Source organism: Haliotis asinina, chromosome 5 (assembly GCF_037392515.1).
Source record: "Haliotis asinina isolate JCU_RB_2024 chromosome 5, JCU_Hal_asi_v2, whole genome shotgun sequence".
Taxonomy (NCBI): domain Eukaryota; kingdom Metazoa; phylum Mollusca; class Gastropoda; order Lepetellida; family Haliotidae; genus Haliotis; species Haliotis asinina.
The window spans coordinates 73349223-73370226 of NC_090284.1; the positions used below are offsets into that span (position 1 = coordinate 73349223).

At 43.6% G+C, this 21004-nt stretch overlaps 1 protein-coding gene across 5 annotated transcripts in view; it reads right to left on the reverse strand.

Moving 5' to 3' along the window:
• Window positions 1-21004, reverse strand: part of LOC137285242 (inactive serine/threonine-protein kinase 19-like) — a 38279-nt gene that overhangs the window by 13841 nt on the left and 3434 nt on the right. For 3 of the 5 annotated variants that reach the window (XM_067817542.1, XM_067817545.1, XM_067817547.1), the window contains exons 2-5: window positions 18990-19097; window positions 18525-18676; window positions 16358-16499; window positions 15756-15849 (exon numbers count right to left, since the gene is read on the reverse strand). In XM_067817542.1, coding sequence (XP_067673643.1) covers window positions 15756-15849; window positions 16358-16499; window positions 18525-18676; window positions 18990-19095 — 494 coding nt within the window. In that variant the 5' untranslated portion in view covers window positions 19096-19097. Of the gene's footprint in view, window positions 1-15755; window positions 15850-16357; window positions 16500-18524; window positions 18677-18989; window positions 19108-21004 lie in introns of all 5 variants that reach the window. The other 2 variants (XM_067817546.1, XM_067817544.1) reach the window with 1 other exon arrangement.

The following is a 21004-nucleotide window of genomic DNA, read 5'->3' on the forward strand; positions in this document are numbered from 1 at the left end:
AGTTAGTCAATGCCACTAGTTAACACCATTTCATACAACTGCAATAACACAAACTTCACAACAGGCAAGAAAACAACACTAATGTCTAAAATAATTAGCACTGTCTTGCAGCATGTAAGCCCAAGACGGGACTGTGAACACACTTGCTATGAAAATGGACGCACTAGTACAATGTGTCAACCAATAGTTTGGTGTGTAACTCAATTTCTCAGCATAACTCAATGTCTCACTCAATGGCTCCGTGTAACTCAATGTCTGAAGTGTAACTCAATGTCTCAAGTCTAACTCAATATCTTAGTATAACTCAATGTCTCCATGTAACTCAATGTCTCAAGTGTAACTCAATGTCTCAGTGTAACTCAATGTCTCCGTGTAACTCAATGTCTGAAGTGTAACTCAATGTCTCAAGTATAACTCAATGTCTAAGTGTAACTCAATGTCTCAAGTGTAACTCAATGTTTCAGTGTAACTCAATGTCTCAAGTATAACTCAATGTCTCAGTGTAACTCAATATCTCAGAGTAACTCAATGTCTCAAGTGTCACTCAATGTTTCAAGAGTATTTCAATGTTTCAAGTATAACTCAATATCTCGGTATAACTCAATGTCTCAGTGTAAGTCAATGTCTCAAGTGTAACTCAATGTCTCAGGGTAACTTGATGTCACAGTGTCTCATTATAACTAAATGTCTCTGGGTAACTTGATGTCCCAATATCTCAGAATAACTCAATGTCTCAGTGTAACTCAAAGTTTCAGTTTGTCAGTGAATGAGTCAGTTGTCAGGAATGTCTATCAGTCAGTTTGTATGGGAATATGTACTGCATAGGTACATGTGTCAGTTAACTTCAGCTTGTCAAAGTGTCATTTTGTTAAGGAAATTAACAGTGTGTTCTTAAATGTGTTAGTGTTTATGTGTCAGTTTGTCAGTGAATGTATTTGTGAAAGTAGTATAGGGAATGATAGTCCGAAAACACTTTTCAAAAACCCCTCTAAAAAGCCTCATTTACTAAATGAGGCTTTGGTGGGACCATTAGCTCTTGCTATTATTGCCCCTACTACAAAGCCACGCCATCACGTTTACCGTGACTTGGCAGGCGGTAACACTGTGCCGTACGGTACGATCAATAATTCTTCTCTTACAAAACCCCTACCCGGCCCACCCCTCAAGTAGTACAAGTTAGGTTCGTCGGCTTTCATATCCACTTTATCTATGTTGTAAGTTTTGACCGACCATATAGGATCGGTGGCTCGCTTACGGCTATCACCTTATGTTATGGTTATATCGATGAAACAGTTTAACGTGAACCGCCTACGATCTCTTTGGTGTTCATAATAAAGGCTTGCTGGGCTTTTTGTATTCCCTGTGCTATGTACTTTTTTTTCTCGTCCTCGCTGATAGCAGACTTACGAGACTTGGATCGAATATCTTGTTTCATTCCGTTATATTTTTTGAGTTCAGAGAGGATTGAACTAAACTCCTCTTCTGAGATCTTACTGTCAGAGAGTGCCGTGGAAATTCGCTCACTCACTGTGTTCAGCTTTGCTTCGGCCAGAACCCTGATCTCGTCGTGTTTCAATGCCTTACGATTAAGTCTGCGTGATACTAACTTAAGCGCCAACCCTACCAACCCTGTCACCCCAGCCGTTATTTCAATACCTAGCACTATAGGTGCAGCCACGATGGTGGTTAACAACCCAACGCCTGCCGCCCCTAGTCCCATGCTGGTTGCCATAAGGGTAGTGTCAGCCCCGTCCACGATATTGAAAGCTCTATTATATTTTTTACATAGTGCTTTCCGCGTGTCACGGTCTTGTTCTAGTTGGCGTTTCATATCACATAACTGCCTCAAGCGGAACCCATCTACGGTTTCCAGTGTCTTCGCTACTTCCTCTACGACTGGGTACAGACCCATCCTATAATATATATTTTGAAAGATATTTTAATTGGGGTTCAGTTAAAAATCTTTCAATGTATTTGAAGCCTACAAGATCTAGACCATCAATCAGGGTAATAGGTGAGAGGTTAATAGACTTTCCTGTTGTAATAAAAACCCCACTGAGGCTTATTAAGCGGTTTATAGGGGCCCCGTGGGTATCCTGTTGTATAACAATACGACAATATTTACCTGTGTGTTCATCAAACCAGTGTATTGACACCCCGGGTAAAATTTGTTGTTCTTTTGAGGTGTTTTCATTACCTAAATAGAAAAAGAAGACTTCTATGATGAGTGTGAAAGGGGGGGATATATCAAGATGTATGTTATATATATTATTGCGAAATGGTAATTTATTTGTTACTATAGTCCTTAACCTATTTTTCCCGGGACCAGTAGCCATCATGATTAATGACCTCTCCGGAATGAAATCCCCGACCCAACTACCGTTGTTCTTAATCTTAGAGATCACCCCATGTTCACCTGTTGTGATATAAGGTGAGGCTGGTGTTAAGTTGACCAGCCATTTGGGTTCTTTAAAATCTGATAACAGCACCCGTTTGTACACGTTGTCTTTGAAGTGTAGGATGTATAATTCATCTTCCTCACCAGGCTGATCGAATCCATCCGTATCTCCCAGGTCGTTAAGTGTAGTGTTGGGATGATGACTAGTCATTATTATACTATTATGATATAATTTCCAACTGGTTTTCTGATAATAATTCAGGGGTTAACTTAATACCCATGAAGTGTATGTTGCCAGGCAGGAAGATATTGATTAGTGATATCTTGTTTTCTACGATCACGTTGACCCCCTGCAGACTGGTCTTGGAGTCGACACCCACCCGCACGTAAACGTTGCAAACTTGAAACTGGTGTCGTTTCACCCACCCGAGTTTGATCCCCTTCACGATCTCGACATCATTCCCCGATGGTTCCCCTAGGTAGACTTTGATGAACAGTGTTGAGTTTGCCGGTAGACTCTCTAGTATCTTAACCACGCCTTCGAATTCAGACACCAACTGCAATTTCACGTTTTGCATGGCCGGTTTACTCGATAGCATGTGGGCTGCTATAGTGTTGACTGGGCTGACGACTATGCTACGTCTCTGAGTTGGGACGTAAGCCACGAGCAGGGTTCCATTGTTCACGACTTTGTTTAGGTGGTTGTCTTTGTTATCCGTGAACACGTAAGGGGAGACGAGTCTAATATTGAGAAACCATTTGTTATCGGGTAACAACACCCACTTGTCATCTTCGGTGAAGACGAGCATATATGGTTTGTTTTTGACGACGGTAGTGCTCTCAACATCGTCTAAGTCGAACAGTTTACCTCCGAATGATGGGTATATTCTCCAGTTGTCATCACCGGTGTTGACGAGGGCGTACTTAGTGTTGGCTGTTGCCCCTGTGGTATCTATCATATCACTTAGGGCTCCACCGGAGGGGATTTCAACGCGTTTGTAAATGTTGTTTTTTAGTTGCAAGGCGTATGATTTACCATCTACTCCGGGAGCGTCGAAACCGCGTGTGTCTCCGAGGTCGGAGATCCCGATATTGACGCATTTTTTCACTCCGGGCCCTTGTGCGCTGGTCATGTTACGTGAAGCGTTAAGCTGAGGTATCCTATATTTACAGGATTATGATTTATATCTAACACCGATATTGTCAGTTCAGGTATGTTGCCCTGGGTTAATCTCTTATACTGCCGTGGTGAAAATGACTCGGTTCTACCGTCGTTGAATTTCTCAGTTTTAACCGGCACTGCTCTCAGTATAGTGGAAGGGTGTCCTCCTTGAATGTTGTACGTTGTGCTAACCTGATCGAGATGAATGTATAGCTCTCGGTACGGTACTAGTTCGGGTAACTTCGTGCCTGTGACGGTTGTTGTTGGTTTTATCTCGTCAGGAGACATACCGAGTATCCTCGCTAATGGTCGGCCGAGCCTCAAGGAGGTTCTTCCGTTGTTGATTAACACCACTGTGCCGTTTGAGTCGTTCATCTTGAGTTCGGCTCCCAGGGGTTTGAAGACCTCGTCGTTTAGCGAGCACACGCTGTAGTAGCCGTCAGTTATTTGACTGCGAGTTCCACTGACGAACAGCTTATTGTTGCTGATATTAATGTTAGTCCATTGTGGTAGGTAGGTGATATCGCAGAGTGCGACTTCGAGTTGACCTGACGTGTTATCGATCGCGTGCGTCAGCTGAACGGCCTCACCGCTAGTTATTCCTGGAAGTGTTATGTACATATTATAATATATAAATTATATAATATAATATGGATTTAGCACACTTGAAAATCGTGGTGAATGCAGATGGTACGGGGTTTAAAACAACTTTTATTGATATCTTTGAAAAGTATGTCGTGTCCGTTAATAACGCGCAGGCGGTGGTAAACTGGAATCAAACCCCAATGCAGTTTTGGCAGAACCAACTCAACTTTGCTGTGTGGTGTGCGACGACAGGGTCGGGTGTGAAACCAGACTACGGTATAGACGAACTGAGTAAGGCGGTTATTTTGTTTCATATTTATTATCAAACGAGACGAATATTGAAGGAAATAAGTGCTCCTCTTCCCCAAGATAAAGCGTGGAGTATGACGAATAACCCCTATGATAGACGCGCTTATGAACGTGTTTGTGGGGAGTTTGAGATTCCAACGAATAAAGACTTTCGCCTTCCTGGTGTGAACCATGGTCTCGGTATAGTTCTCGTGTACTTCTACAGGTCCGGAAAATATTATGCCGGTTCTAAAGATGGTTCATACAACCCAAACCGTCATACATTTACAGGCCCCACAACGAATGAAAAGATCCATGTCAGCTGTATAAAGCAAACCAGTCCTGATGCAGCCACAGCCTGGACTAAAATGATCTCAAAAACATCGAAAGGATTCACTCGTGCTGGTACAATACGCTTGAACGACTCGATTCGAACGTACGTGTGGGCGCTGTTGGGTGCGCAGTCGATGACGCGTTCTAACATCCTCGGTAAGGGAACTGCTTACGACGCTCAGACACAATTCGTTTCCAACGTTGATGATGCTATCAATTCACCAGTTGATCTCCCGAGGGCCATCGAACGCTACCAAAACGTGTTAGAATACGCCAGATCGAAAGTCAATTACGTGTTCGGCGTGGGGTTATACATGGCCCCGAGTGATATGCAACTTAGAATAAAAAAAGTGGTGGGTTATAACAACGAAATAGTTATAGCCACGGCGGACCAAAAGTTGGGTATCAACCCCGATATTAACACCCCACATATCCCACACACCCAACCACGTGAAACGGGTATAGTTGCGCCACCACCGGAGCCTAAAGTTCATGTGGAGGTACCCCCGGGGGGTGTGGGGGTTTCCACCACCTATCAGCAGCATATTGATAATAAAACAGCCCTAGTGGTTGGCGGGGTAACTTTGGGACTTATTTGGTTAAAGATTTCTTAGCCGCTACGTACACCAGACCCGCCACGGCGACGATGGCTGCCCACAGGTTTTGACTGAGCCACATGGCAGTTTTAGACAGAGCGCTCAACAACCACGAGACGATGCTACCCAGGATGCCGGGAAGGGCTTCGGCGGCTTTACCAGCCAGTTTAGCTAGGCCTTCCCCGAGTTTTTTGATCCAGTCTTTAACACCACCACCACCGCCTGGAGTTCCACCGCCGCCGGCAGGCCCCACAGGGGTTCCTCCCACCAGTGACACCACCAGGGTTGATATGATTAAACCCAATGCAGTCAGAATGCTGGCGATGGTGATCCCTTGCTCCCGGAATAATATCCGAATCCTGTCTGCTAACGTGGTGTCTCGGTAGAGGACTTGATTGATGGTTTCCCGTATACGGTTGACCTGGGATCGAAGCTTTTCTTTGAAGGAGGATGTTGTCTCCAGCCAGGTTTGCTTTTCATCTTCCAAATTACGTATTCGTTCCTCGATGGTGGCTTTCATAGACTCGTCCTCAGTTTCACCGAGTTTTTTCTTTTCATAGGCGATGTGGTCGTCTATCTCACTCATTTTGGCTGTGCTTTTCGCGAGATGTCCGCGAATGGTTTGCATCGTCAGATCCAACCCCCGCAGTTCCCGAACGGTAAATTCGAGCCCCGGGAATGGTTTGTTCTCGTAGTCGGCCAACACCTTTTTAATATCATAAGTCATGTTTTGATTTGATGTGGCGTCCCTGATGCCTTCCAGATCTTGAACTAACTTCGGAGGATACTGCTTAGGTCGCGCGCCACCGTAATCTGTGAAGCCTAGTTCATCTTGGACAAAGTTAATCTTATATTTACCGGCCAATGTTGATAAAGCAAGCGGTTTTCTCGTTGTTTGATGAAAGAGATCAATCCCCGGGTGAGCTTTCAAACGCAGCGTGCCATTGCTATCGAAGGTAAAATTGTTGTAGTACCTTCCCGACGACTTGAGTTTGGATTTATTTTCAACTACGTCGTAATAATCGTCGACGGCGCCCTTAAGGAGCTCGTCACCTTGCGAGAATGAGGTCTCCTGGTCATCATATGCCTGGGCACTATCGCCCCGCATATCATCCATAGGTATGTCTTCATCCATTAGTATTAAAAATATATTTCATTTATATAACAATGTACGGTAGAAAATTAGATCCTTTCAGAAAATTGAGAGAGCCATTAGGTGCCAGAGCCGTGCGCCAGTCGGTGACCATCACCAACAATCCCAGCAAGATAGACCAGAACCAAACTCTGCTGGTTAGATTTCCAAACCTTGGTGAGAATGACCTCATTGTACCAGGCACTGTTCGACTGGCGTTCAATATCACGTTGACCTCCGACAACGACAAACGCGAGCTAGTGCGGAACGTGGGTCGAGCTATCATCAAGAAAACGACCGTCAAGATAAGCGGTAACGAGGTACTGAGCATCGACGACAGCGACGTGTTTCACTGCTACAAGGATCTCTGGAAAAGCGAGAGAGAACGAGTCAATGATGTGTACCAGGGTATCAGCAAATCAACCCGGGCGCGCATAGGATACGTCTTCACGACAGACCAGCAAGACAAGCTATCGGACGGTGAAAAGGCCATCGCTCTAGCATACGGGAATCGATTCTGCGTGCCGCTCGACTTCGAGTTGCTCACGGGACACGCGCCGTTTTACCAGGCCGCGCTGGGTGATAGGCTCGAATACGAGCTCACGTTTAACGACTATAGCAAAGTAGTGCGTACGCCGAACGGTGATGAGGCCAGTTATGCCATAGACAACATCTCTCTTGAGTTCGACATGGTCACTAGCCCGGAGCTGGCCAGGCAGGTTCGAAGCCAGTACTCTGGGAAGATGGCCATTCTGTACGATCGCGTACTGAGACATAGATCAGTCGTGCGAGACAAGAGCGACACTGTGTGGAATATCAACCTGAACGTGCCGGCGCGATCGATGAAAGGTATCCTGGTCGTCCCCGTGGAGGATTACGATCCATTCCGGAGGGACAGCGAGAAGTTTTTCAACCCCGAGATTGAAAAGGTGGAAGTTACCATCGAGGGCGTGCCCAACCAGCTGTTCAGTCATGGTATGAGACCACACCAGCAGTGGGATGAGATAAAAAAGCTACCAGTGGGGGATTACATAACAAAGGACCTGGACCTCGGCTCCGTGCAGATCGGTGAATACCTGACCACCAAGTACGCCCTATGGTTGGACATGCGGTCCACTGATGATGATAAACTGCACGGTAGCGGGCGTCGTATAGATAACGGCAGCGAAGGGATAACCATCCAGATTAATAAGAAGGCCCAAACCGCTGGTAAGTTGAAATTATATCTGTACGTAATTATGGACGCGCAACTTAATATAGACAATGGGAGATTTGTGCAAGCCATCTACTAATGGGGGAGACCCCCTGGGGTTACCCACTGACCCACACTGCGCTATCATATGCGGGCAGACTGGCTGTGGGAAGACCGTTTTCGTGTTGGATATGTTGGAGGGTTACTACAAGGGTGTGTTCGATAACATCGTTATCATGTGTCCTACTCTGAGCATGAATAAAACGTACGCGCGACCTTGGGTGATGACGGACCCGGACGTACACAAAATCGACCCTGGAACACGCCTGCAGGACTGGTTGAAAGCTCTTCACGAGAAATTTAAAGGGGAACCGACGCTGTTCATACTGGACGACTGCAGCGCTAATCGCGAGATAACAAAAAAGAGAGACATGCTATCGTACCTGGCCTTCTCCGGCCGGCATGCAAATCACAGCGTCTGGGTGCTAACGCAGAAGTTCAACTCGGTGTTGAAAGACCTCAGGGAGCAGACGCGATGGGTGGCCTTATTTCACTGCAAGGACAGGGATTCATTCGAGGAGTGTTTGAGAGAGAACGATGTGATGAGTAAATTAGAACGGGAACGGGTGAAGAAACAGCTCGCTGAAACTAAACACGCTAAGCTCGTGCTAAAGACCGACCAACCAGTAGCATATATAGTTTGCTAAGCAAAGCTAAGTAAAAGCTAAGCAAAGCTAAGCTAAAGCTAAGCTAAAGCTAAGCAAAGCTAAGCATATAGCTATGATATTCGAAGTATTTGTCGTGTGCAACTTAACCTTCATTTCTCTGTGTTTTGTCTGTATCGGGTATTATATAGTTAAAACTAAATCTTACTTGTTATATTATAAGATGGAGTGTGAGGAATTGCTCGAACAATTGTCTGTGGAGGGTTCCCCCACACCGCCCGCAGGCCCCACTGATGACAAGCGAGAGAAACTGGTGGCGTTGGCTGTTGGAGGTAAAGCCAAACATTACTTTGGAGACTACACTCCAGATAAAATTAACAAAATGTCAGCTGAAGAAATCGATAAGCTGTACGCTAGATACGAGTCCCGGCTCGGAGCAGAAATGACAAAAACAATAGGATCGGCTATGACCCAGATATACACCGGTATTGTATCACAATTCCTTCCCATTCCACCAGAGCGCCGACTTTACCTGTGGGAGGACCTAGATAAAGACCCTTTTATCGAACACGCCGTGAGCTCTATCAGCTGCGGGCTGTACCACAAATATGGTATGTTGTTGGCTCCAGTGACGGCGGCGATTATCACAGCAAAACATTGCCAATTTGAGAGAAAGAATAATAATAATAGTATAGATGGATGCTGCACAGGAGGAGACCCCAGTGGATTCACAGGAACCAGTGATGGAGGAGACCCCTTCAGTGGGGGTACCCCCAACAGTAACCAGGCAGAAGAATCCTAAGAGAGTAGCTGCCGGTAAAAAACGGTGGTGTAACCAACATAAAGTGACCAATCCAACCCGACTGTTGTTGGCTGTAGGCGTAACTGCTGCCTTGGTTATAACATGGTTATACGTGGGGGTACCCTCCCACAGTGAGCCACCACCCAACAGTGAGGTAACCCCCAACAGTGGGGGTATGGGGGTATCCCCCATGGTAGACCCGCATATCATGTTATAATTTAAAATATTTTATATTATATACATAATGTCTGAGGGGAAAACGTTCGTCAACGACGCATACCACGCCACAGTGGTAGCCAGTCTAGCCGTAGGGTACGCTCGGTTGACTAAAATGGTGCTTAAACAACCAACTATCAAGCTAGATTTCAACCTGCAGGATATGGGTATGCTCATAATGAACCTTGGTATGGCGATGGCCACAAAAGACATCCTAGTAAAACAAGGAATAATACCTGATAATATAATGAAATAAATATAGGGATGGCCACGATAGCTATGATGGTCGGTGGGGCGTTAGTGAATGCCCTGGCATTTTCCGGGAGTAATTACCTCTTCTCGAAACTACGAGATGATCACGCGGCTGAAATACAGGAAGAAAGGAAGCGACACGATCTCGCTACTGAGAAATTACAAAGAGCACAGGCCGAGTACGCTAAAAAACGCCTCCAGAGGCTCGATTTCATTAACGAACAACTCCAGCGTGAAAACCATGCCGTTCAAACATTCAACGATGTTGATGAAGCAATGAAAGAATACTACCTACTAACTGGTAAACGATTGGAAGCGCTCAATGAACCCACACTCGCTCAGTACTACACACCATCCAAGGGACAAATGAATCGTGAACTGGGCTTCATAGTGTTGGGTATAGCAGCTACTGCGTTGGTTGCTAAGCAATTAAACTAAAATACCTATATAAGTAAACATGAGACCCGCTCCATACCGATGTGAATATATACTTATGGGGAAGACCGAGGCCTGTGGTAGGAAATGCAGGAATCAGGGGTTCTGTTGTTTCCATATGGGAAGTCCTAACTACACGTGTTCTGTGTGTGGTATCGGGGTTAAAGGGCACTACTGTTTATGTAAAGCTCACGGAGCGAACGTAGTCAGACATCAACTCATATACGAGAATAAAAAAGACTACATAAAAGAACGTAGGCGACTGCTCAAGATAAAATCCAATTAGAGATTGGTTCTCTTAGGTGTAAACATGTCTACTGTACATTCTTGAATATGGAAGCCTATCTTACGGTAAAACAATTAAAAGCTATAGCAAAACAGCTTGGATGCCGGCGTTATTCAAACCTGGGGAGAGCCGGGTTAATCGAATTGTTATCAAATAACCAAACACTGATCGATGCCTACATAGATTCACACAAGCTGTTGGAAGACTTACGAGAATTGTGGCCAACAAACCGAGTTTGGTTAATAAGTGATTACAAGAAATAAAATATTTTTTATCAAGAGTGGAGGAGTTACCTCCCCTTACTGTGAACCAATTAGACATTAGTTCTCTTAGGTGTAAACACAATGACTACTGTGCGCGAGCTCAAGAGGGTCGCAAAACAGAGAGGTGTTATCGGGTATTCTAGAATGCGGAAGCCAGCATTGTTGAGATTACTAGGTTTAGAAGTCCCTCCTACGGTAAAACAGTTAAAAGCTCAAGCGAAACAGCTTGGATACACGGGTTATTCAAAACTGGGGAAAGCCGGGTTAACCACATTGTTATCACATGCCCCAGTAGCACGTCCAACTGTAAAACAACTGAAAGCCGAGGCACACGATTTGGGTTTAGGTGGGTATTCTCGTATGAGAAAACCACAGCTTGTAGAATTATTACGACAGAATAGAGCTATTGACCTACAGTTTGTGCGCACTGAGCACACCGTAGGCAATTATTTGAGAGGTTGGCGCATGCACATTGATAGAAACATAGACATTACAGATATTAAGCCTCTGATAGCTGATAAGGTCAACCAGGAACTAAATAATCTAGGAAGTATCAAGTTTCAGATCACAGTGAAAATGTCACTCGATAAGCAGGTTGGGAGTACCACTGAGTATATTCAACCTTACTTCCGAGGTAAACAAGAGGTCGTCACACATGCAGAGACCATTGACACATCAATCGATAATAGTTTTCAGCAGATACGAGAATACCTAGAACGCTACACACACATGGGGTCCGGGTGGGCTGTAGATAAAATCGATAATGTCTATCTAGATATAGCTAAATACGTGCCGTTCAGAGGTGGGTCATACCTAGCCTTGCCTCCCTACTATAAGAACAAACAAGCCATAGTAAACGTTAAGAATAGAGGAAACGATTGCTTGAGGTTATCTATCAGGTCAGCCTTATTTCCAGCTGCCACTAATCCGAACAGGCCTTCTAATTATCCACAGGACGATGGGCTCAACTGGGATGGTATAGATGAACCCACCCCAATATCCCAGATCACTAAAGTAGAAAAACAGAATAATCTGGCTATAAATGTCTTTGGACACGAAGGTAATACAACAATAATACACAGGGTCAGCCCGGTGAAGGATTGTCAAGTTATTAATTTATTCATGATTCAAAAAGGTGAAACGTATCACTACACGTGGATAAAACATCTCAGCCGGTTGTTGCACGACCAGTCGAAACACGTTGGGGAAAAACACTTTTGTGTACGATGCCTACACTGTTTCAGTCGGGCCGATTTATTAGAATCCCACCTGGAGGATTGCCAAGGTGTTGGGCAGACGGCCATACGAGTCGACATGCCTAAGGAAGGTGAAAATATCCTAAAATTCGACAATCACAAGAATCAAATGTCTGTGCCTTATATTATATACGCCGACTTCGAAGCCTTAATTGTAGGGGAATCATCCACTAGTGGGAGTTTCACACACAAAACACAAGAGCATAAAGCCTGTTCGTTTGGATACATTGTCGTCCGTTGTGATGGGGAAACGAAAGCTCCGGTAGTGTATAGGGGTCCTGACGCGGCTGAAAGGTTTCTAAAGTGCTTGCAGGAGGAAGAAAAAATTATTAGGAATGCATTGTATAAAATCGCTCCAATGCGTATGACCAGAGCCGACATGCTAGCTCACGCCAGTAGCACTAACTGTCACGTGTGCGACTCGCCACTTAACGGTGATTCGGTGAGAGATCACTGCCACATAACTGGTAAGTATAGAGGCGCCGCTCACAACGCGTGCAACCTCAAGCTTAAAATCAATCCTAAGACAATAAACATCCCCGTTGTCTTTCACAACTTGAGAGGATACGACTCTCACTTGATCATGCAGGCCATCGCGAAAATCGATGGTAATATATCGTGCATCCCAAACAACATGGAGAGATACATCTCCTTCAGCTTAAACGGACTTAGGTTCATTGACTCGTTTCAATTCCTCCTGTCGTCACTCGACAGTCTGGTCAAGGCCAACAATACCTTCCCTATCACAGATCGATACACAGACGCCGAGACTAGACACCTGCTCATGAGGAAGGGCGTATACCCATATGAGTACATGGATAGCTGGGCTAAGTTCACAGAGACCAGACTACCTCCTATCGACTGCTTTTATAGCAAGCTGAATGAGGCGTCCGTCTCACGAGACGATTACTCGCACGCGATTAACGTATGGAATAAACTGGGTTGTAAGAACCTTGGCGATTATCATGACCTGTACTTGAGGACAGATGTACTGCTGTTAGCCGACGTGTTCGAGACGTTTCGGCAAACATGTTTCAAGCAGTATAAACTCGACCCCGCATGGTATTACACCAGCCCAGGTCTGTCGTGGGACGCCTTGCTTAGAAAGACCGGAGTTAATTTGGAATTGCTCACAGATTACGACATGCACCTATTCATTGAGAAGGGCTTGCGAGGTGGGATTTCCATGGCATCCAAACGATACGCTAAAGCAAATAATCAATACGTGAAAGGTTACGATCCTAACAAACCAACCAATCACATTCTCTACCTCGACGCAAATAACCTGTACGGCTGGGCTATGAGCCAGTATCTACCTACAGGAGGATTCGAATGGGTACCAAACGTTGATGTTATGGGCATTGCACCAGATTCGAACAAAGGGTATATCCTCGAAGTTGACTTAGAGTATCCCAAGGAATTACACACATCGCACAACAGCTATCCCCTTGCACCCGAACGTATGAAAGTTAACACAGACTGGATGTCTGAGTACCAACATAACTTGTCAGGTGGTCGTGTGGCGGACGTTGAAAAACTCGTGCCTAACTTAATGAATAAGACCAAGTACATAGTTCACTATCGCAACCTACAGCTGTACCTGTCATTGGGTATGAGGCTGACCAAAATACACAGGGTGCTCATGTTCGACCAGAGCCCATGGATGGAGCCCTACATCAGAATGAACACAGACCTACGAAAAAAAGCCACCAGTGATTTTGAGAAAAATCTCTACAAGCTCATGAACAACTCGGTGTTTGGTAAGACTATGGAAAACCTTAGGAAACGCGTAACCGTGAAACTGGTTAGATCTAGTGAGGAAGACAAGCTCAGGAAATTGATAGCCAGTCCGGCATTCAACCGTAATAAAATATTCACAGACGACCTAGTTGCCATACACATGAAGAAAAGCCACATAAAATTCAACCGACCTGTTTACGTTGGGATGAGCATCCTCGATTTATCCAAACACCTGATGTACGACTTTTACTACAACGAGCTTAAGAAACAGTACGGCGACAGGTGCGAAGTGCTGTACACTGACACGGATTCCCTGCTGATGGAGATTCGAACCGAGGACGTGTACGAGGACATGAAAAAACACATCGATTTATACGACACCAGCGACTATCCTAAGACCCATACTATACACAGCACGGTAAATAAAAAGGTCCTAGGTAAGATGAAGGACGAGTGTGCTGGCACGCCAATAGCTGAGTACATAGGTTTGAGGCCTAAGATGTACTCCATATTGAAAGCCGACAATAGTGAGATCCGAAAAGCTAAAGGGGTTAAGAAATATGTGGTGAAACAACACATCAAACACGCCAGATTCAAGGAGGCCCTGTTCAAGACCCGTACCTTTAGGCATAAGATGAACACGCTTAGAAGTGATGGACATAAGATATACGGACTGACTATAAACAAGACGTCCCTATCGCCTATGGACACGAAACGTTGGATAGCTATTGATGGTATAAACACATACGCGTATGGACATGAAAAAATTTGAGGCTATTTATTACAGCCCGCGTGGATATTGGAAAGGAGCTAGCGCAGTAGATAAGCTATCTAAAATGGCACGAGTATCACCAGAGAAAGCCAAAGCGTGGCTTGAAAAACAAGCCCTGTGGCAGATCTATTTGCCGGCGCCACGCTACGTACCTAGAAGGAGTTTCGGAATTAACATACCTAATAGCATTCACCAGGCAGACCTACTGTTCCTACCTCATGATAAGAGGTACAAGTATGCCTTAACCGTAGTGGACGTAGCCAGTCGTTACAAGGAAGCCGAACCCTTGACCACGAAAGATTCGGCCAAAGTAGCCAAAGGATTAGAACGCATATACAAACGCAGCCCGCTGACTTGGCCAACAGAGCTGCAAGTTGATCCCGGACGGGAGTTCATGGGTGTCGTTTCACAACTGCTAACCAAACACGATACAAAGGTCAGACGTGGCACGGCCGGAGCCCATCGCAGCCAAGCTATAGTTGAGAGATTTAATAGGACTTTGGCTGAGCGCTTGTTCGGTCATCAATATGCTAGGGAAATGACAACCACTGGAAAACGATCGACCGAATGGGTAGCGAGGTTACCCGAGGTGGTGTCGGCAATCAACCATGAAGTAACCCGGCTCACTGGTAAGAAACCGGCAGACGCTATCAAACTAAAATCAGTGTTAGCAGAGTCGTCTGCTCCATTGCGTGGAAAGGAGAAACAGATACCAGATAGGGCCTTAGTTAGGTATCTATACCAGCCGGGGGAACACGAGGGCGATAGCCGTAAGCGAGCCACCGATCCTATATGGTCGGTCAAAACTTACAACATAGATAAAGTGGATATGAAAGCCGACGAACCTAACTTGTACTACTTGAGGGGTGGGCCGGGTAGGGGTTTTGTAAGAGAAGAATTATTGATCGTACCGTACGGCACAGTGTTACCGCCTGCCAAGTCACGGTAAACGTGATGGCGTGGCTTTGTAGTAGGGGCAATAATAGCAAGAGCTAATGGTCCCACCAAAGCCTCATTTAGTAAATGAGGCTTTTTAGAGGGGTTTTTGAAAAGTGTTTTCGGACTATCATTCCCTATACTACTGTGAATGCTTCTATTTGTTAATCAATGTGTCAGTTAAAGTGTCAGTTTGACAATGAGTCAATGTGTCAGCATTTTAGTTAATATGGCATTTATAGTAGAACTTTTTCAGTTGATGTGTGGGTGTTTAGTATCTTGGTGAATGTGTTATTTTGTTTGGACAAGAGTCATTGAATGTGTAAATGTGTCAGCCTATATGTCGATTTTATCAATTGTGATGTTGCACAAAACTTACCAGTAAACATATCAGAGAATATATCAGTTTGTCAATGTGTCTGCAAATGCATACCAATACAACTCACGTGATTTCTTCATCTTTGAAGCGGAAATCTTTCATCAATGTATCTTTGTCAAGACTCACATCATTGCAGTTTTTCACAACCCGTAAGAATTTTTCTGAAACAAATTTCCTCATGATCATAATTGGCTTTTCATGATAGACAACAGGATGCATGTTCGATTAACGCATGCTAATACCACAGCCTTGTCAAGCTGCACGTAACCTGTCTCGTCACGAATCCAACTTTCACATGGATATATCTAGGATTCTAAGCAAAGGGTGCTTGGCAAGCAAATATCCTTGTCATGTTCAAAACTTCCACTCTTTTTTAACATTGACCATTAACATTCCTTTCCATGACACAAACCAAATCATTGAAACCTCTTCCCTTGTTTTTAGCACCACACTCAGCAATATTCCAGCCATATGATGGTAGTCTGAAAATAATCAAGTCTGGACCTGACAATCCAGAGACTGCTTCAACAGGGATACCATGACATGCATCATACAAGTCAGTGAGGCTGACCATCCAATCCCTTACTTGCTTCTTACCACAAACATACACTACTGAAAGCGAGCTGAAACCTGGATCTTAATAGGTCAACTGAGGCCTCATATTCTTACCTATTATATGATTATGTACATGCAGATCTTTCATGACGTGGAGAATGTGTGTTTCATAGTCATGAGCAAATACAACACACAGGTCGTTGGCATCAGCACCCAGTTTAAACACCTTGATTTCCCCACTGCTTCGGAGGTCACCCTGAAGAGAGACACACTACCTATTACTCAGTTGAACAACAGCAGGAAAACTTCCATTGAAAATACTGACATGCATCTTCATAACCTAAATATTACAGAGAAGTTGAACATCTGGAACAATGCATACTGCCAAGTCATCTATCATAGATTAAAGATGATACTGCAGTGAATATAGGGCAAAACTGTTTAGACACACCACCTATCAAATTGATTATAGATAAGGATAAATCACTATGTAAATTCCTTATCAATGCGATCAGGACATGGGCCTACTTTCACAAAGCACTAAGGTGACTGCAAGTCACTGAGGTAACCTTAGTGCAATGTAAACAATGGGAGAAAAGGTTAACCTTAGTAAAGGTTGCTCCATGAAGGGAGCCCCTGGTCTGTAGTACTGATGCCTTGTGCTTACAATATTCAATTGTTATGCCAATGGACTAGAATTGATTTCCCACACAAGTACAAAGTGTGAGCCAATTTCTGTTGTCCCTGCATCATGATATGGTTTGAAATAATGCTGGTGAGAGCATACAACCATACTCATTCATTGTAATAGGGCTTTTGGATCCATTCAAAAATGTGGGTTTAGTTCAAGGCAATTATATTTCACTCATATCAATTATTTATCGATATAGAATATTTATGTAGGGCACATATCCATGAAACTAGTACATGCTCAAGATGCTGTCAGCGTAATGATATATGACAGCTTACTCTTTGTAGTGCACAGTTGGTCTTTCACGATTGAGCTATACCTGTTGAATATTTACTAGTACTGAATATATAACCATCATACTGACTCTGCTTCGACCAGTACAGATACTCACCATATGTTTGTCTACTGTTGTCCTGTTCTTCACAATACTGTACATACTGACACTGCTTCGACCAGTACAGATACTCACCATATGTTTGTCTACTGTTGTCCTGTTCTTCACAATACTGTACATACTGACACTGCTTCGACCAGTACAGATACTCACCATATGTTTGTCTACTGTTGTCCTGTTCTTCACAATACTGTACATACTCACCATATGTTTGTCTACTGTTGTTCTGTTCTTCACAATTCTGTACATACTGACACTGCTTCGACCAGTACAGATACTCACCATATGTTTGTCTACTGTTGTCCTGTTCTTCACAATACTGTACATACTGACACTGCTTCGACCAGTATAGATACTCACCATATGTTTGTCTACTGTTGTCCTGTTCTTCACAATACTGTACATACTGACACTGCTTCGACCAGTACAGACACCTAACACATGTTTGTCTACTGTTGTCCTGTTCTTCACAATACTGTACATACTGACACTGCTTCGACCAGTACAGATACTCACCATATGTTTGTCTGCTGTTGTCCTGTTCTTCACAATACTGTACATACTAACACTGCCTCTACCAATACAGATACCCAACACATGTCCTGTTCTTCACAATACTGTACATACTACCAACAGAGACACTCACAACCTTTGTGTTTACTGTTGTCCTGTTCTTCACAATACTGTACATACTGACACAGCTTCGACCAGCACAGATACTCACCATATGTTTGTCTGCTGTTGTCCTGTTCTTCACATTACTGTACATACTAACACTGCCTCTACCAATACAGATACCCAACACATGTCCTGTTCTTCACAATACAGTACAAACTACCAGTACAGATACCCACCATATATTTGTCTACTGTTGTCCTGTTCTTCACAATACTGTACATACTGACACTGCTTCTACCAGTACAGATACCCAGCACATGTCCTGTTCTTCACAATACTGTACATACTACCAACAGAGACACTCACAACCTTTGTGTTTACTGTCGTCCTGTTCTTCACAATATTATACATACGGACACTGCTTCTACCAGTAGAGATACTCACAACATGTGTGTCTACTGTCGTCCTGTACTGTACATACTACCAGTAGAGATACTCACAACCTGTGTGTCTACTGTCATCCTGTTCTTCACAATATTGTACATACTGACACAGCTTCTACCAGTAGAGGTACCCACCACATGCTTGTCTACTGTAGTCCTGTTCTTCACAATACTGTACAACTGGTGTTTGAAAATAATTGGTGGAAGACGGTCATCAAACTTGTCTCCAGGAAACAAATTCTTCAGATATATTAGTGATGCTTCGGTATCTGTTGGCAACCCATTCACTGAAATCAAGTCATAAACACCACATTAATCTAAACTTTCTAAAGATCATCAGTTCAGCAATATTTTCAAACAAGATTATATGAATAAAAATTAACTGCATTACTAGTCCATAAAACATAGTTTGAAATTTACAGTTCAAGCTCAAATTCATGCTGTAAAATTTGGGTACAATATATACAATATTGCACACACATGAGCCAAAGACAATCTGCTCAGAAATGCTAATACCTGTGATAGTAAAATGGTAAAATTACGCTCAGAGCCAATTAGTGTGCTCCACAGTATTTACAGATGAAACACTATAGCACTTACTGAGGGCATTATCATTGAAATCTCCATTTTCTTCAGGCTCAGCTGGTCGAACGCATTTTTTCTTGTGTTTGTATATATCTGGCAGAAGTGTTCTTTTGCGACTCATTTCTACAGAAACCTGTATACATAAATACATATGTTAATGACATCAAAGCATTTAAAATCTTTTCGGCAAATCATTTGGTGGGAAAAGCATTTCTCTCTGGAAAAAAATCTAGCTAAATGGAAAGAGTTCACGACAATGATACACGTTTCTCAAACATGATGTACCCCTATTTAATAAACACATACGGGAGGTGAAAGAATGTGGCTAAGACTAGATGGTGAAGCACTGACAATGTGTGGCATGATGGAGGAATGTCACGGAGACTAGGTGGTGGAGCACTGACAATGTGTGGTATGAAAGAGGAATGTCACGGAGACTAGGTGGTGAAGCACTGACAATGTGTGGCATGATGGAGGAATGTCACGGAGACTAGGTGGTGAAGCACTGACAATGTGTGGCATGATGAAGGAATGTCACGGAGACTAGGTGGTGAAGCACTGACAATGTGTGGCATGATGGAGGAATGTCACGGAGACTAGGTGGTGAAGCACTGACAATGTGTGGCATGATGGAGGAATGTCACGGAGACTAGGTGGTGAAGCACTGACAATGTGTGGCATGATGAAGGAATGTCACGGAGACTAGGTGGTGAAGCACTGACAATGTGTGGCATGATGGAGGAATGTCACGGAGACTAGGTGGTGAAGCACTGTGAACGAGTGGTATGAAAGAGGAATGTCACTGAGACTAGATGTGAAGCACAGACAATATGTGGTATGAAAGAGGAATGTCATGGAGACTAGGTGGTGAAGCACTGACAATGTGTGGTATGAAAGAGGAATGTCACAGAGACTAGATGGTGAAGCACTGACAATGTGTGGTATGAAAGAGGAATGTCACGGAGACTAGATGGTGAAGCACTGAGAATGTGTGGTATGAAAGAGGAATGTCACGGAGACTCGATGGTAAAGCACTGACAATGTGTGGTATATGAAAGAGGAATGTCACGGAGACTAGATGGTAAAGCACTGACAATGTGTGGTATGATAACATTAAACCATCTGTAGTTAATTGTTAAAGAAATGACATTGCTGACTGTTTCCCGACACTGAGATGTCAAATGGTGACCTTGTCTCGGCTATTCGGACATGTTGACAATCACCTGACAAAGGCCCATCCATTCACAGTAATAGACCCATCCAGTTGTGACCTGGTCACGTGATGGATTAGTAATCACTTGATCAGGTCAAGCTGGACCAACAGTAGATTGAAAGCACTGACAATGTGGCATTACAATTTCTGGGTGAAAATTTTCCACCTCATTTATTTTCTAAATTTTTAAATGATATTGTTGAAGTTAAACAACTACTGCAGACTTGGGTTTTAATTTTGACTTATGTTGCAGTTATTTTCTGACATGATCCTATTCAGTAATAGTATTGTGAATTTGCAAAATGGTTTAAATGCTCTATCAAGTTATTGTGACAAACAGGGTTCATCTGCTAACATCTCAAAAAACCAAGATTGATGTTTTTAGACAGGTAAATGTTGGTAGATTAAGAAAAAAAACGAAGTTTGGTTTTACAAAGGTGAGAAATTCAAAGTTGTCTCTCCTTTTATGTACCTTGGTATTGTCAAACGGATTTGTAACGCTGAAAACTGCCATCAAGGTATATCTGTCACTGACAGGGTCAGGGTATTAGCACTAAAACTTAGTAAAAGGATCCTCTTATATATTAAGAGTCAGTGACAGTTTATACCTTGATTTTAGTTTTCTGCATTACAAGTCCCTGTGGGTATTGTATTTCCATCAACAGGTAGCTTTTCTGAATGTAAGGAACCATTGGCTGAATAATGTATGAAAGCTCATTTCTCCTTAAATCAGGTACTCAAATAACAGCATGCATATCCAAGTTCCTGTTAAGTACCAGTTATTTAAGTCATTTATCGCACCTATTCTGAATTATGG